At 40.3% G+C, this 15,883-nt stretch overlaps 1 protein-coding gene across 5 annotated transcripts in view; it reads left to right on the top strand.

Moving 5' to 3' along the window:
• FKBP5 (FKBP prolyl isomerase 5) overlaps positions 1–15,883 on the top strand; it is a 119,563-nt gene that overhangs the window by 45,115 nt on the left and 58,565 nt on the right. For 3 of the 5 annotated variants that reach the window (XM_042938550.1, XM_042938547.1, XM_042938548.1), the window contains one exon: positions 14,820–14,945. In XM_042938550.1, the coding sequence (XP_042794484.1) occupies positions 14,841–14,945 (105 nt within the window). In that variant the 5' untranslated portion in view covers positions 14,820–14,840. Of the gene's footprint in view, positions 1–14,816; positions 14,946–15,883 lie in introns of all 5 variants that reach the window. The other 2 variants (XM_042938551.1, XM_042938549.1) reach the window with 1 other exon arrangement.

Here is a 15,883-nt window from a genome sequence, read left to right as displayed (position 1 = left end):
AGGTAGAATAATGGCCCCTTAAATATGTCCACATCCTAATCTCTGGAATTTGTCAATATGTTACCTTACACAGAAGGGACTTTGTAGATGTGATTAAAAACTTTGAGATGGGGAGATTATCCTGTATGACCCAAATGGGCCCGACATAATCACAGGGATTCTTAAGAAATTTAAGAAAGCAGAGAAACTTTCCTGGCTGTGATCAGAAGGCAATGTGACTGCATAAGAATGATCAGAGACATACAATATTGTTATTTTGAATTTCTTTTAAGTTTATGTATTTTGAGAGAGAGTGGGGGTGGGGGAGGGTAGAGAGAATCCCAAGTAGGCTCCATGCTGCCTGTGCAGAGCCTGATGAAGGGCTCGAACTCAAAAACTCAGATCATGACTTGAGTCGAAGTTGGATGCTAAAGTGACTGAGTCACCCAGGAGCACCACAATATTGTTACTTTGAAAATAGAGGAAGGAGCCATGAACCAAGGAATGTAGGTGGCCTCTAGAATTTGGAAAAAGCAAGGAAATAGATTTTCTCCTAGAGTTTCTAGAAGGAATTGCAGCCCTGCTTACACCTTGATTTTATCCCAGAGAGATCTGTTTCTGATTCCAGAACTATAAGATAATAAATGTGTATTACCTAACCTGTGTGTTGGTGGTAATTTGTTACTGCAGCTGTAAAATACGAATGCAGTATCTAAGGTGGTAAAGCTCAGAATTAATAGTGTTTTGCTGGAGAGTTGCAGTGAAAAGTGAATTCTATAATACCAAAGTAACTTTTTCCATTCCTTGGGAATTATTTTCCCTTCCACATTTCAAATCTCATTTTCCCATAAAGTAAAATATGTATTTACTCACCAAAAACTGATTCTAAATATAAAATATTAGTTGGAATAAATCTTAGATGTCATTGTACTCTAACCTCCTGAAATTTATAGATGGAGAAACTGAGCGACAGCCAAAGATTCCATAGCTAGTTAGCAATAGATCATAGTTTACATTCAGGCGTGGTTCAGTGCTCTACTGTATGTATACCCTTTAATGAGAAATTTGTTCCAGAATTGTGGAATATCTGAGTCACTTATCCAAAGAGGGTGTTTACGTAGGGAGATAGACGAATCTTTGTCTAGTTGACAGGATTGATTATGGGATTAATTTGTCATCTAGGAAGGTCCTAAGAGCCTGATCCTTAAGGGATGGAGTAAGTCCCATTAACAAACTTCACCGGTCAGTAACTTGATATGCATACAGGGGGAAGTACCAAGGCAAAATGGAGGGTTCTGGGAGAGGGTGGGGATACATCAAAAATAATTTTCCATATTCTCACCCTGTTAACAGGCTTATAGATTCTATTTTTCTCCAGACGTTTCCCCAAACACTGCCTCTCTCCTGTAATGGAAGATACCTGTTCTGAAAACCCAGTGCCCAGACAGAAGTCCCTGGACATTAATCTGGAGAGCAGCACTCTTTCCCCTCTCTGTCTTCAGCTGCTGTTCTCCTCCTGCACCTGTATGGTGGGGATTTAAGGTAGCCAAGGTTTCTGTTCTTCTACCTAAGGTTTTGTTCACAGACCTGAAATGCTATTCTCATACAGTTTTTCTGTTGGACATAATAATGGACCTTGGTTACAATCTCACGGTTCATGAGTTTGAGCCCTACATTGGGCTGTGCGCTGGCAGCATGGAGCCTGCTTGGAATTCTGTCTCCCTCTCTTTCTGCCCCTCCCCCACTTGGTCTCTATCTCTCTCTCTCTCAAAAAAAAAAAAAAAAAAAAAAGCTTAAAAACTACTTTAAAAAAATAATGGGGCCACCAGGGCGGCTCAGTCAGTTAAGTGTCCAACTTCAGCTCAGGTCATGATCTTGTGGTTTGTGAGTTCAAGTCCCATGTTGGGCTCTGTGCTAACAGCTCAGACTGAGCCTGGAGTCTCCTTCGGATTCTGTGTCTTCCTCTCTCTGCTCATCTCTCCCCACCCACCTCTTACTCTGTCTCTCTCTCTCTGTCTCTGTCTCTCTCTCTCTCTCTCCCAAAAATAAACATTTAAAAAAATTTTTTAAAAATGGACCTTGGAAAACATGTATTAAGGCCCTATCTTAAATCTGCTTCATTTATATTACAGTGCTTTAATGAGACAGTACCATAAGGGGATACAGTATTATGCAGAACTTTTATACTAGGTTTCTTCTCTCTGCGTTCCAGCTGGGAACCATCTCTTCGTCTAGTTGCTATTTAATGTGTACTCAAGAGATAGACAGCTAGGTGTAGTGTTCTGTTCTTACTGCCTGTGTGTAAGCCAAATTGATATTAATAAGATGAATCTACTGGCGCCTGGGTGACTCAATCATTGAGCATCTGACTTTGGCTCAGGTCATGATCTCACAGTTTGTGAGTTCGAGTCCCACATTAGGTGAGCTTAAGCCACGCTTTGGGTGAGCCCTGCCTCTCTGTCTCTCTCTTTCTCTCTCTCTCTCTCTCTTTCTCTCTCTCTCTCTCTCTCTCTCTCCCCCTCCCCCTCCCTCCCTCCCTCCCTCCCTTGTGGGATTCTCTTTCTCACTCCCTCCCTCTGCCCCTTACTCACTTGTGTACATGTTCTCTCTCTCTCTCTCTCTCTCTCTCTCTCTCAAAAGATGAATCTATTATGTGTATATATGCACAGACATGTACTTACAGTGCATTTCAGAGATATACTAGTTATGCCAGGGTTTTGTTAGTTACTGTTCCTGATTAGAACAGAATATTATTTTTACTTTTTTTTTTTATAGTTGAACACTCAGGTACAGTGTAATTCTCTAGATTTTTTCATAGTAGATTTGGAGGGGGAATATAGTCAACTGGTAATGATATTTCAGTACTGATTCCTTACTCTAGCATCTTATATTTTACCATTTTTATATTGACTACTTTTGAAAATTACCATTCGTTTATTTCAGTGTTTGTTGAGTGCTTTTTTGCCATTCACTTAGGCTAGGTGGTAGAGGTACACAAATGAGTAGGACACAATGTACAGTGTTTGCAGACCTTTGTCATGCGTTACCTTGTTGGCCTGTTCTTAGAAATCATCAGCAGACTTGGAAGCAAACTGTTTGACCCTATGAACCAACCCAGGTTGATAATCTTCCACTGTGGCACAGGTAGAATTTTGATTTTTTAAAAAATTTTGTTAATGTTTGTTTATTTTTGAGAGATAGAGACTGAACATGAGCAGGGGAGGGGCAGAGAGAGGGAGACACAGAATCCAAAGCAGGTTCCAGGCTCTGAGCTGTCAGCACAGAGACCAACGTGGGGCTCGCACCCATGAACCATAAGATCGTGAGCTGAAGTCGGACACTTAACTGACTGAGCCACCCACGTGCCCCAGAAATTTGATTTTTCTATCAAAAACATAAACAGGTAATAAAGGCTTACTCCTGTCTTTACCTTTACCAGAATGTAAGTTCTGAGGAGATAGAAATTGTTTCTGTTCACTACTGCTGTATCTCCCTTGGCTCAAACAGTGTCTGACACATAGTAGGTGCTCAGTAAATATTTGTTGAATGGCCACTTATCTTTCAGCTTTTAACTCACATGTGTCCTTATAATGTTCTGGCTACCTGTTCCTTTATGGATATATTTTCCTTACATCCCATTGGCCTGAATTTAGTTACATGGCCATATTTAGCTGTAAGGGAGGACATTGGGGCTTCATTTGGGAAGCTTTGTGTTCAGTTAAAAACTAAGGGTTTTATTAATTAGGAAGAAGTGGAGAAAAAGAGACTTGAGAATTGCTAGCAGTCTCTACCACAAGTCTGACCAAGGATACCTATCAGATGTACCTTGGGGCTAAGGGGGTTTCATGACTTGATGCAGAGCAGGCTACAGTGAGTCACAGCCAAGAGGCAATGCCTAAAGTCAAGTACCAGGGAAGGATTCATTCACATGCTTGCCTGAGGAGGTAAAAGAATAGTAAATAATTATATTTGAACCATGGTATGCTATTAAAGGACAGTGAGAGGACTAGTGCTTTCAAAGTGCTAAAAGATCTTATTGATTGACGGCACACTGTCGAACAGGGGAGGGGCGGAGGGAGAGAGAAGAGAATCTTAAGCAGGCTCCACATTCAGCATGGAGCCAGACCTGGGCCTCTATCCCACGACCCTGGGATGTTGACCTAAGCCGGAATTAAGAGTCGATGCTCGATTTACTGAACCATCCAGGCACCCCAGTGCTGAGAGATCTTTTAAATCTATCATTGGTAATATTGCTGTCTTCTTTGGGGATGGTTTGTGGTTTTTAAGCTGTTCAACTGTATCACTACGGGTGTTAGTACTCAGAAGTGGGGCTTGGACATTATAAGTTTGAGAACACGGTTTTATTTGCTTAGTAGTAATTGCAACTACTGTGTATATTTTCATCTTAATTTCCATGTAGAGTCTGGTAACTTCCCGGTGAACATGCAGACTTCTCTTCTGAGCTCAGGCCTCGTGTCTGACTGCCTTCTGGGTGTCTCACAAGGATTCTTTGCTCAATCAGAGTTTTCTTCCTCTGCATTGAAGGCACTCCAAAATGTTTTCATTAAATTGAAGAGAAAAAAAAAGTTCTGATGAGTGGAATCATGAAGTATTTCATCTTTTTGTCCTAAGTTTAAGAAAAAATATGAAAGTAATAGATCCTCAGCATTAAACTATTTAAATTATCTAAAATAAAATTACAAAGTGAAAATTCCTTCTTACCCTTCTCCTCCCAGATCTCATTCTCCAGAGCTGTCTTTTCTGGCTGTTTTAATAGTATGTATCTTTCCAAACTTTTTGTGTATATAAGCAGTATTATACACACATACACCCTATGTTCCTTCTAAAAATAGGATCATATTACAGAGTGTTTGCAACTCACCATTTGCTTAATAGGACATCTTAGACATCTTTTCATCTTTTCATGTCCTTATTAGAAGGTTATTTTATCTGGAATGGCTAAAACCTTACCTGTTCTGTGTTAATATTTCTGGAATTTAGCTATCTTAACTCTAAGAAAAAACCATGATAAAAAAAATTTGACATGTTATATTTGCATAATTGTAATCCAGTGCTGTAAAATGTTTGCACATGGCAAAATCTACAAACTGGGAACCGTGGTTGGTTGATACAATTAAAATAATACCACATTGTCACATGTATTACCCTCTGTGATATCATCAGTTGACTTTTTTTTTTTTTTTTTTTTTTTTTCCCTAAACAACCCAGAGGACCAAATCACCACTGGGCACTAGGCACTATGCACCGTAACAATACACTTCATTTACTACAGTGTTTCTCCTCCCCCCCCCACCCCACCCCCCCAGTGGATGAGCATTTATAAAATCTTAATTCAGCTATTTGGATGTTTCTGGTGTTTAGACTCTTAACTAAGTCATTTTGTACTATCTAGATTTATCTCATCCTTTTCAAAGACTGCATTATATTTTTGTAGTGTGAATTTGCCAAATTTTATTTAAAATTTTTTTTAACGTTTATTTATTATTGAGAGAGAGACACAGAGCGTGAGCAGGGGAGGGGAAGAGAGAGGGGAGTCACAGAATCTGAAGTAGGCTCCAGGCTCTGAGCTGTCAGCACAGAGCCAGCCCGACGTGGGGCTCGAACTCATGAACTGTGAGATCATGACGTGAGCCGAAGTTGGATGCTCAGCCGACTGAGCCACCCAGGCTCCCCTTGCCAAATTTTATTTAAACACTCCCATGTTATTCTATTGAGGAAAAACTTTAGCATATTTTATTTAGCCATATGGTTAACTTAGCGGTAACTTAAGCAATCTATAAATGTTTAAGTGATTAACAAATGTACACTTGTGTTCTTCCTACTCTTAAGTCATTACTTTTCTGTTTCCTCCTGACTCTGTCCTCTGTATATTTAAGTCTTTCTGGTCCTTTTCGCTTTTTAAGTCTGTGCTCTCTACTTCCCTTTCGCCTAAAGCATTTTACCTTTTCCCTTTATAAGTGTAGCACAAATATCAAATGGCTCCCTTGTCACTTTCACATCTTTATACACTCCCCTTCTACTTAACTTTTAACTTGGAATACGCTATCTTTCTCTCATTTCCCTTTCTTAACCTTTCAACCTTTACCACTGCCCAGTGTCCAGGGGAGATACTAGGGGATACACATTGTCAGCAATGTTCCCCCTGCAAAATGAAAAACAAAACTTTTAGCCAAATACTTATTCATAGATGTTCCATTTTATCCTAAGAGCAACCCTTAAATGTTTGAGAAGTGATTGCATCTACAAAATAAAGACATGCTAAGAAAAATGTTCAATTGGGTGATAAGAGTGTACAGAAATCAAAAACACTGTTTATAAAAATCCTTTGAAAAGGAGTGCCTGGGTGGCTCAGTTGGTTAAGCATCCGACTTCGGCTCAGGTCATGATCTAATGGTTCGTGGGTTCAAGCCCCGTGTCAGGCTGTGTGCTGACAGCTCACAGCCTGGAGCCTGCTTCTGATTCTGTCTCCGTCTTTGCCCTTCCCCTGCTCGTGCTCTCTGTCTCTCTCAAAAATAAATAAACAATAAAAAATAAAAGATCCTTTGAACAGAATAAATGAAATAATGGACATAGTTGATAACCAAATAGTAATCTATAAATTCCGTCAAAGGAAATCTCTTAGAATATAGAACCAAAAGCCAATGATGGAATTGAGAAAAGCTCAATGTCTCTCAACCCTGTGTGCACATTAGAATCATCTGAGATAACTTTTTAAAATCACTGATGCCTTGGCCCCAGCATAGCTCAATTATATACAGATTCTCTGGGAATAGGGTAGAGGCATCAGTGGCTTTTTAAAGCTTCCCAGGTGATTCTGATATTTATCCCATGTTTAGAAACATGCTTAAGAGATCTGAAGGATGGAACCAAGATGTCCACAGTCTGTCTAGCAAGACTTTTAGAGGCAGAGGACAGACATGGAAGGAAAAGAAATAATAGTAGCACCTCCCCTGAGATCCCCCAAAGACTCACCTTCAGCAGTTGAGGGCCAGGATATCAAGGCCCTGCAGGAATTAAGGAAAGAAAACAAATACCACAGTATATCCTGGTGATCTGTCTGAACCCCAAGAATAAAGAAAATCCCTGTATCTTCTATAAAGAATGGGAGCCACCTTGTGCACTAGGGAGGGAAGGAAACCTAACTGGCCTAACTGACCCAAACACAGCTTCTGCTCTCTTCCTAGACATGTCTCTCTACTTAATTTCTCTGGCCCACTCCTGCTTTTTTTGTGACGCTGACCACAGACTCCATGGGGAAGAGCTGGTCTCTTACTGTTGGTATTTAGAAGTCAATTTGCGCTTCTTTGTTCTCTCCTTTAGTGTGATCCCTTCTGCCTTCTGGTTCAGTGACACACTTTTTGTTTTCCAGCTCAGTTAGAGCTTTGCAAAGTTTTCTGTGATTCCAGTGTCATCTTGGAGAAAGTTGATAATTTAGTACTGTCTTCCAACCTTTGACATTTGGATGGTCTAATATTTTCTAGGGTTTGTTGTTGTTTTGTTTTGTTTTTAATGAGAATAGTAATTCATCCAAGTGGTCAGTGACAGAAGTAATTATAAATTTGGTCTGTTAACTTTGCTTTCTTCAGTAACTGCTTGAACTGAGAAAAGTGAGTTTACCAAAGCGTCGTATGTATCTAAGAGATACAGTGAAGGAGGAAATAGTGTCTAGCTATAAAGTGGTAATCCCATTTAGAATTCTTTTTGCTCTGCTGTCTCATTGACCGGACATCTGAGCCTTCAGTCTCTGAAGAATTGATGCAGCAGTCACTGCTGGAGACTCGGTTCCCAACCTTGGATGTACCCTGGAAACGAGAAAGGCGTCTTCAGTTACGGTGAAGGTGGGAGGATTAAAGAGAAGTTAAGTCTGGCTGACTGTTCTGCTAATTTCCATCTGCTCTCGCCTCAGATTTCTTTCTTGTTTCCTTTTTTGATTGTACTTAAATACACATAACAAAATTTGCAGTTTTTACCAGTTTTGAATGTACAGTGCAGTGACCATACGTTCACATTGCTGTGCAATTATTACCACTGTTGTTCTCCAGAACTTTTTCACCTTCCCAGACAGAAACTCTGCACGCATTAAACAACTGTCCGTTCCCCTTCCCCCAGCCCCTAGTAATTCTCTATTCTACTTTTCTGACTTTGTGAATTTGCCTGTTCTAGGTACCTCATAAAAGAGTCATGTGATATTTGCCCTTTTGTGTCTGGCTTGTTTCACTTAGCATAATGTTTTTAGGGTTTATCCATGTTGTAGCATGTGTTAGAACTTTATTTTTTTATGGCCAGATATTTTAATAATACATATATGCACACACCATGTCTTGTTTATGGACACTTGGATTGTTTCCACCTTTTGGCCATTATGAATAGTGTTGCTATGAAGATTGCTGTACAAGTCTCTTCTTTCACTTCCTTTGGGTGTATTTGCAGGAGTAGAATAAGCGGATCATAATGGTGATTCTGTGTTTAACATTTTGATGAACCACAGGGCATGCACCATTTTATATCCCCACCAGTAAAGCATGAGGGTTCCAGTTTGTCTGCATCTCCCCAACACTCATAATTTTAAGTTCTCATATAGCCATTCTAATAGGTGTGAAGTGGTATCTAAGAGGGAGGCAGAATATGTGACCCCACAAGATGCCACTTTGGCACGTGGGTTATTTTGAGCTGAAGGCAATCGAGGTCTAATAGACTCAGGAAGACGTTTGGTTTTTGTTTTTGTTTTTGTTTTTAACCTCTACCTCTCCCTTAACTGCCTAAAAAAATTTAGATAGAGGGCCTGTACCACGAAGAGAGCTAATACCAGAGATAACTTTTTATATAAAAAAGATTTATCTACATGGCAGGGCAGACATTTGCTTATAAAACATCTGTTCCTCCCATCTTCCTGTGAATTGTCTTCCTCCTCCTTGAAGTTCTAGACTCCTACCATAGCTCAGGATGGCTTATAAGCCTCACTTGCTTGAGTGTCTGGGAGCTTCCTATCTTTGGGGTTCTCACAGATACAAAATTTGTTTTGTTTTTTTTTTCCCTCCTGTTAATCTGTCTTAGGTAAATTTAATTGTTAGACCAGCCTAAGAACCTAGAAGGAGAGAAGGGGATCATTTTCCCCTTTACATATCTCATTGTGATTTTGTTTTGCATTTCCCTAATAACTAATGATGTTGAGCGTCTTTTCATATGCTTATTGGCCATTTTTCACAGGTTTCTTTTTTGAAGGAGAAAAAAATGTACGGGCACACGTGGCAGTAGTCTTCATCATCTTTCCATTCCCCTCCCCAGTGTGGAGGAAGGACGTTACCTTTATCTGTGTCTTTATCTGTGATCTTCTTTCTTCTGCATGCATATTTATCTTTTGTTGTCTGGGAACTCCTCCTAACATGCTGGTGTGTTCCTGGACTTGAATGTTTGACGGAGGCCTGGGTTGAAAGTCAGTGAGGGCAGGGGCGCCTGGGTGGCCCAGTCGGTTAAGCGTCCGACTTCGGCTCAGGTCATGATCTCACACTCCATAAGTTTGAGCCCCACATCCGGCTCTGTGCTGACAGCTCAGAGCCTGGAGCCTGTTTCAGATTCTGTGTCTCCCTCTCTCTGTGCTCCTCCCCTATTCATGCTCTGTCTCTCTCTGTCTCAAAATTAAATAAACGTTAAAAAAAAAATTAAAAAGAAAGTCAGCGAGGGCTTTTCAGTTCATCCTTACTCGAGTATATTCAAAATTAAGATGAATTACTGCATTAAGATGGATTAAGCCCCACGGTATATTTCTTTCTTTTGTGTTTTAGTTCTAGGAGGCTGAAAACCTTTATAAGGCTCAGGCATCTGTGTTACGTAGAAAGAATGCTACTGTAATGTTCTGTGCTGTTAACCAAGTATCTAGTTCCTATATTCTTTTTTTTTTTTTTTTTTTTAATCTTTCTGAAAACTCTCCTGGTAGACAGTAGGATAACCTGATACAAGTTATCTATATTTTAACAGAGAACAACACAGTAAGTAATACACATGGGGAATTAGTGGATAACGCTTTAAAAGGACTTCTCATCTGGGGAATCTGACAGTCTAGTTACATTGACTGAATTTTTCAGTACGCTGTTGGTGAAATTGTAAGCGTATTCTCATTTTTCTGTTATGTCTCAGGTGTTTGCGGACTGGCGCTTTGGAGAGTGCCTGCTTATCTGGCATGTCCATAACAGAACTGTGTGTTCCCTCTCTGATGTGCCGGGTAGCAGTTTCCCCCCTTTGGACAGTTCAGAACAGTGAGCTTTATCCTAGATTAATATCCATAGCTACATAGTGGTTCTAAATCCAGAATAAACCGAGAGTAGGGGAGAGAAGAAAAGGCTCTCTCATGAAGAAAGTGAAACTTTCTCAGTGTGTCTTGCCGGTTTTTAGGAATTGTCTGTTCTTCCTGCCTTTTTTCATATAAACTAGATTAAGGAAAAAGGTCATTGTTGTTTTTAAGTTTTATTTTTATTTAAGTAATCTCTACACCCAACATGGGACTCAACTCAGTGACCACGAGATCAAGAGTTGCAAGAATGAGCCAGTCAGGCACCCCAAGGAAAAAGCTGTTTGTTTGTTTTTAATGTTTGTTTATTTTGAGAAAGCACGTGTGCACGTACCCGAGCAGGAGGAGCAGGGAGAGAGAGAATCCCAAACAGGCTCTGTGCTGCGAGCACAGAGCCCAACACGGGGCTTGAACTCAGGAACCGTGAGATCATGCCCTCAGTCGAAACCAAGAGTCGGATACTTACCCAATTGAGCTACCCACCCAGGTTCCCCAGAAAAAGGGTTTTTTTTTAAATTTGTTTTGTTTGCTTATAAAAATCTGTACCCCAAATGACATAACTGGAATTAAGGGAAAAAACTTGGAAAGTTCCGTTTTTTTCTTTATTCTTCCAGATTTATCTGCCTTTGAACGTTGAAAAAAGTTTTATTGTTGTTTATCTTTGTGTTTTAATTATTCATGCTACTCCTCTTCTTAGCAACTCCATACTACTTAGAACCATTGTCTGAAATCACCTGTATCCCTTGCAGTGTTAGAACCAAAAATGAAGAGTAAATTTCTTGATCAAGTGAGACTTACAAAGTTAGCAGATCAGCTTACAGGTTTTCTATTTATTGGATTTTAGCAAGCCATTGTTTGCTACCCTTTGGGTTAGAAGCAAAAGAAAATGCTTTTTGATTGACAATATTTTCATTTAAAAGTTCAGCTGATCCCCAGTTGATGAGCATTGAAAAGAAAGGCATTGTCTTTGGATGTGTGGTGGCCATGCTTTCTCAAAGCTTTTAGTTTTTTTTTTTTTTTTTTTTTTTTTTTTTAATTTTTTTTTTTAACGTTTTTATTTATTTTTGAGACAGAGAGAGACAGAGCATGAAGGGGGGAGGGGCAGAGAGAGAAGGAGACACAGAATCGGAAGCAGGCTCCAGGCTCTGAGCCATCAGCCCAGAGCCTGACGCGGGGCTCGAACTCACGGACCACGAGATCTGTGAGATCGTGACCTGAGCTGAAGTCAGACGCTCAACCAACTGCGCCACCCAGGCGCCCCTCAAAGCTTTTAGTTTTTTTGTGATATTTGTGCTCACACACACTCTCATAAATGATTTGAAAGTAAGTGGCAGACTTCATGACACCTCACCCCTAAATACCACAGCATGTGTCTCCTGAGAATGAGAATATTATTTTACGTAAAACATTACTACTGTATCACACCCCAGAAAGTTGACATTATAAAGTAATAATAATCTAATGTACACTCTTACTTTTCCAAGTTTTTCTAATTCTCCCAGAAATGTACTTTTATGATACTTTTGTCCCCCTAATCCAGGATCCGGCCAAAGATCACACATCGCATTTGGTTGTGGTGTCTCTTTAGTCTCCTTTATTTATTTGTTTGTTTGTTTGTTTATTTACATTCAAATTAGCATATAGGGCAACAATGATTTCAGGAGTAGATTCCTTACCGCCACTTACCCATTTAGCCCATCCCCCCTCCTACAACCCCTCCACTAACCCTCTGTTTGTTCACCATATTTAAGAGTCTCTTTTGTTTTGTCCCCCTCCCTGTTTTTATATTTTTGTTGCCTTTCCCTTATATTCATCTGTTTTGTCTCAAAGTCCTTATATGAGTGAAGTCATATGATACTCATCTTTCTCTGACTGATTTCACTTAGCATAATACCCTCCAGTTCCATCCACGTAGTTGCAAATGGCAAGATTTCATTTTTGATTGCCGAGTAATACTCCATTGTATAGATATACCACATCTTCTTTATCCATTCATCTATCGATGGACATTTGGGCTCTTTTCATACTTTGGCTGTTGTTGATAGTGCTGCTATAAACACTGGGGTACATATGTCCCTTCGAAACAGCTCTTTAGTCTCCTTTAAACCAGAGCAGGACCTCTGTCTTTTTTGGGTGAGGGGTCTTTCATAACATTCACATTTTAAGGAGTCTGGGCCAGTTGTCTCCTACAATATTCCACAACTAATTTTGTCTCGTTTTCTTGATTAGTTTCAGGTTAAATACTTTTGGTAGGATTACTGCATGTATACTTGCCATTCTACCACATCAGGAGGCACAGTGGTATCAGTTTGTGTTACTTTTGGTAGTACACAGTTCGATCTTGATGCAGACCACTTGTGCTAAGGAATAGCTGTCAGATCACTTCATTGGAAAGCCCTTTTCCTCTATTAAGTAATCTAGATTCATGCTTTGAGACTTTGTGACTGTCCTACTCCTTTAGAACCTTCCACCTGGTTATTGTAATTTGTTCATTGATTTAATTCAGAGTTTTGCCAGGGGTCTACTGATGGATGTCTACTGATGAAGCCCAGGAAATTTTTTTGGTTACATATATTTTTCCAGGAATATGATTCATGACTCGCAAAATATTTTTAAAAATCTTTTGTCCGCCTCTCTTTTGGAGGTGGCTTCTACAAGTTCCTATGCATTAGAGAAGTCTGTTTATAAGCAGTAGGTTACTAGAAGCTGGGAACCAACAATGTTCATGTGATTTTCTTAATTATCTAGCGTAGCATCACATACAGCTGGGCACTTAATTTCTGTTGTTGTTCGTTTGAGAATGCTTTGTTCTGGCCTCTCCCTTATCCTGAGCCAAGCATTTGGATCTTTTGTGTTTGGTATAAAGTGTACTAGAAAATAGAGCAAAGGAGCTTAGCCCCTGGTTTTTGGTGTTCTCTTTGAAGATTTTTGGGCACAGCCGAATTTGATTTGTGTCTTTGTTGACACTGAAGTATATTTGGGTCAATTGGAAATGAGTTAAAGCACTGCAATATATTATTATTATGTATTGACTTTAGGGAGCTTTAGATCCATTATTAGCCTAATGCAGAATAGCTGTAGAAGTGGTTAATTCTTGACTTTCCCTGCTCAACCAGGAAAGCAGTATGGAATTAATCATGGCAGGAGCCACTGAGGTGTGTTTTGTTTCATCTATCGATTAGCCTGTTGGTAACACTGGCTTGCCTTATATGAAAAAGTGTCTGTCATTTAGGTGACTGATAATAACAGTAAGTGCTAATGTTGGAAGGTATACTTCTAAAAATACATATCATACCATTTAATCCAGGTGATCACTCCGTGAAGGTTGTTACTATTTTTATTCTAATTACACAGGTGAGGGGAAAGACGGAGAGAAGTTAAAGATAGCCGACATCAAACAGCTCGTAAGGAACCCCAGATTCCTTGCTTTTTTTTGTTTTAGCACTCTGAAAGGTAGAGGCATTCTGTGAGTTCTAAATATGAACAAAGCATGGCCCTTGTTCTCAAGGACGTTTTAAATCAAACCAGTATGTCTTCTTATAAATATATTAATTATAGGCAGCACATCAAGGGAAGAGCTAGGGAAGCACACAGAAGTGCAGACAGCCTCCAAGTATAGAGTCAAGGTTGGTATGCCGGGGGAAGCATTTGAGAGGGAACATGTCTAGGGAGGAAGAAAAAGTGACCAAAAGGACCAAGGTGGGAAAGCACAGGGCTTATTACGGCTGAGGGGCTGCTCTGGTTTGGCATGAGCTGCGTGGGATACAGTAAAAGAAAGTGGTGGAAGCTGGGCCTGTGACAGGTTAGGTCAGACTGTGAAGGGCCTCAGAATGCCATGCTAGGGAAGAGAGAGCCTCCTTCCGTAGGTATTTTGAGCAGGAAATGAAAAGTGTAGGGTAGCCCTGTAGAGAACCCAGTAATAAGCATGATAAATGCTTACATTTTTAAGTTAAGATCCTGTGCTAATCTCTTCACATGATACACACAGAATCTCACTAACGCCTGCAGTAATTGAACAAAGTACTCTGTCCCTTTTACAGATGTGAAATCGAGGCTCCACGAGATTAGGTTTGCAGGTGTCAAACATATCGCTGGAGCTAAGACTTGGACTGGGGTCTGTGAGCTTCTAAAACCTGTTCTGTTTGCCACTGTGATATATTGTTTTTAAAAACAGGTCACCTGATACGTTCTTGATCCTCTGTTAAGAATATGGCTGTGGGAAATAGACATTTTCAAAGTTCCGGAAGTACTGTTTTCAGTGCTAGGGAATGTAATCACCACCAAACCCGACTTGTACTGCTCTCTAATTGGGGCCAGCGCTGCATAGGAAGCTGAAGAACTGGATGATGTTTTATTTACATGCCTCATGACATGAATACATGCCTGTGGCAAATGTTTTTGTGTTCATTTTCACCGTTTAACCTTATTGGTCCCACATAATTCTTACATCAGGGAGAGCCCAGTTCGTAGGGGCATTTTCAGGTGCTTAAAGCAGTGATATTTTTCCTAGCTAAAATACATTTCTTCTCAGCAGGTTTTCTACTAACAAAAGACCATGACTACTGATGAAGGTGCCAAGAACAATGGAGAAAACCCAGCGGCAGCTGTGGCTGAACGCGGAGAGGATATTACCTCTAAAAAAGATAGAGGAGTATTAAAGGTGAGGTTACAAGGTTGAATGACATGTAGGGAAATTTCCTACCTGGAAGGATTATTTATAAAGATGTTTGTGTTTTTGGTCGGAGGTGGAGGTGGATGTTGTTCACTAAGGCTTACTAAGTGCTCATTACTAAGTGCTCATTACTCTCATTTCATCTTCACGACTTGAGGTTTATTTTTTTAATTAAAAAATGTTTAAAGTTTATTTTTGAGAGAGAGAGAGAGAGCACAAGCTGTGGAGAGGCAGAGAGAGAAAGAGACAGAAGATCTGAAGCAGGATCCACCCTGTCAGCGCAGAGCCTGATGCAGGGGTTGGAACCCACAAACGGCGAAATCATGACCGGAGCCGAGTGAGCCACCCAGGCACCCCGAGGTTTATTTTTATTCCCAGAGAGATGGTGAAATTGAGGCCCTGGTGGGTGAATTAACCTGCCCAGTATCCTAGATCGTAGGAAATACAGATCTGGGGGCCAGATCCAAAAGACGTAGGACTTAGAGTCCCCCAGTTCTCAGCGTGTACGCATGCGTGGTTATTTTAACGTAATATTTAAGGACGTGAAAGCTAGCTAATGACAATTCAGAAGACTTACTAAAGGAAAAGCCAACTTGCAGGGTTCAAAAGGATTGTTTTTACATACAGATTCTTGTTTGTGCAGTGAAGAGATTTTGTGAGGTTTCATCCAAGAATATATCTTACTTCGGAATTAGCTTTCCTCATTAAAACACTACAGGGGACCTGGGTGGCTCAGTCGGTTGAGTGTCCAACTCTTGATTTCAGTTCAGGTCGTGATCCCAGGGTCATGGGATTGAGGCCTGTTTTGGGCTCATGCTAGGTGTGGAGCCTGCTTCGTCCTCTTTCTCTCCCTCTGCCCCTCTGCTCTGCTCGCACTCTCTCCCTCTCTAAAATTAAAAATTAAAAGTAAAAACTGTGTATGGTTT

Source organism: Panthera leo, chromosome B2 (genome assembly GCF_018350215.1).
Source record: "Panthera leo isolate Ple1 chromosome B2, P.leo_Ple1_pat1.1, whole genome shotgun sequence".
NCBI classification, from domain to species: domain Eukaryota; kingdom Metazoa; phylum Chordata; class Mammalia; order Carnivora; family Felidae; genus Panthera; species Panthera leo.
This window is presented reverse-complemented; position numbering and strand designations above follow the sequence as displayed.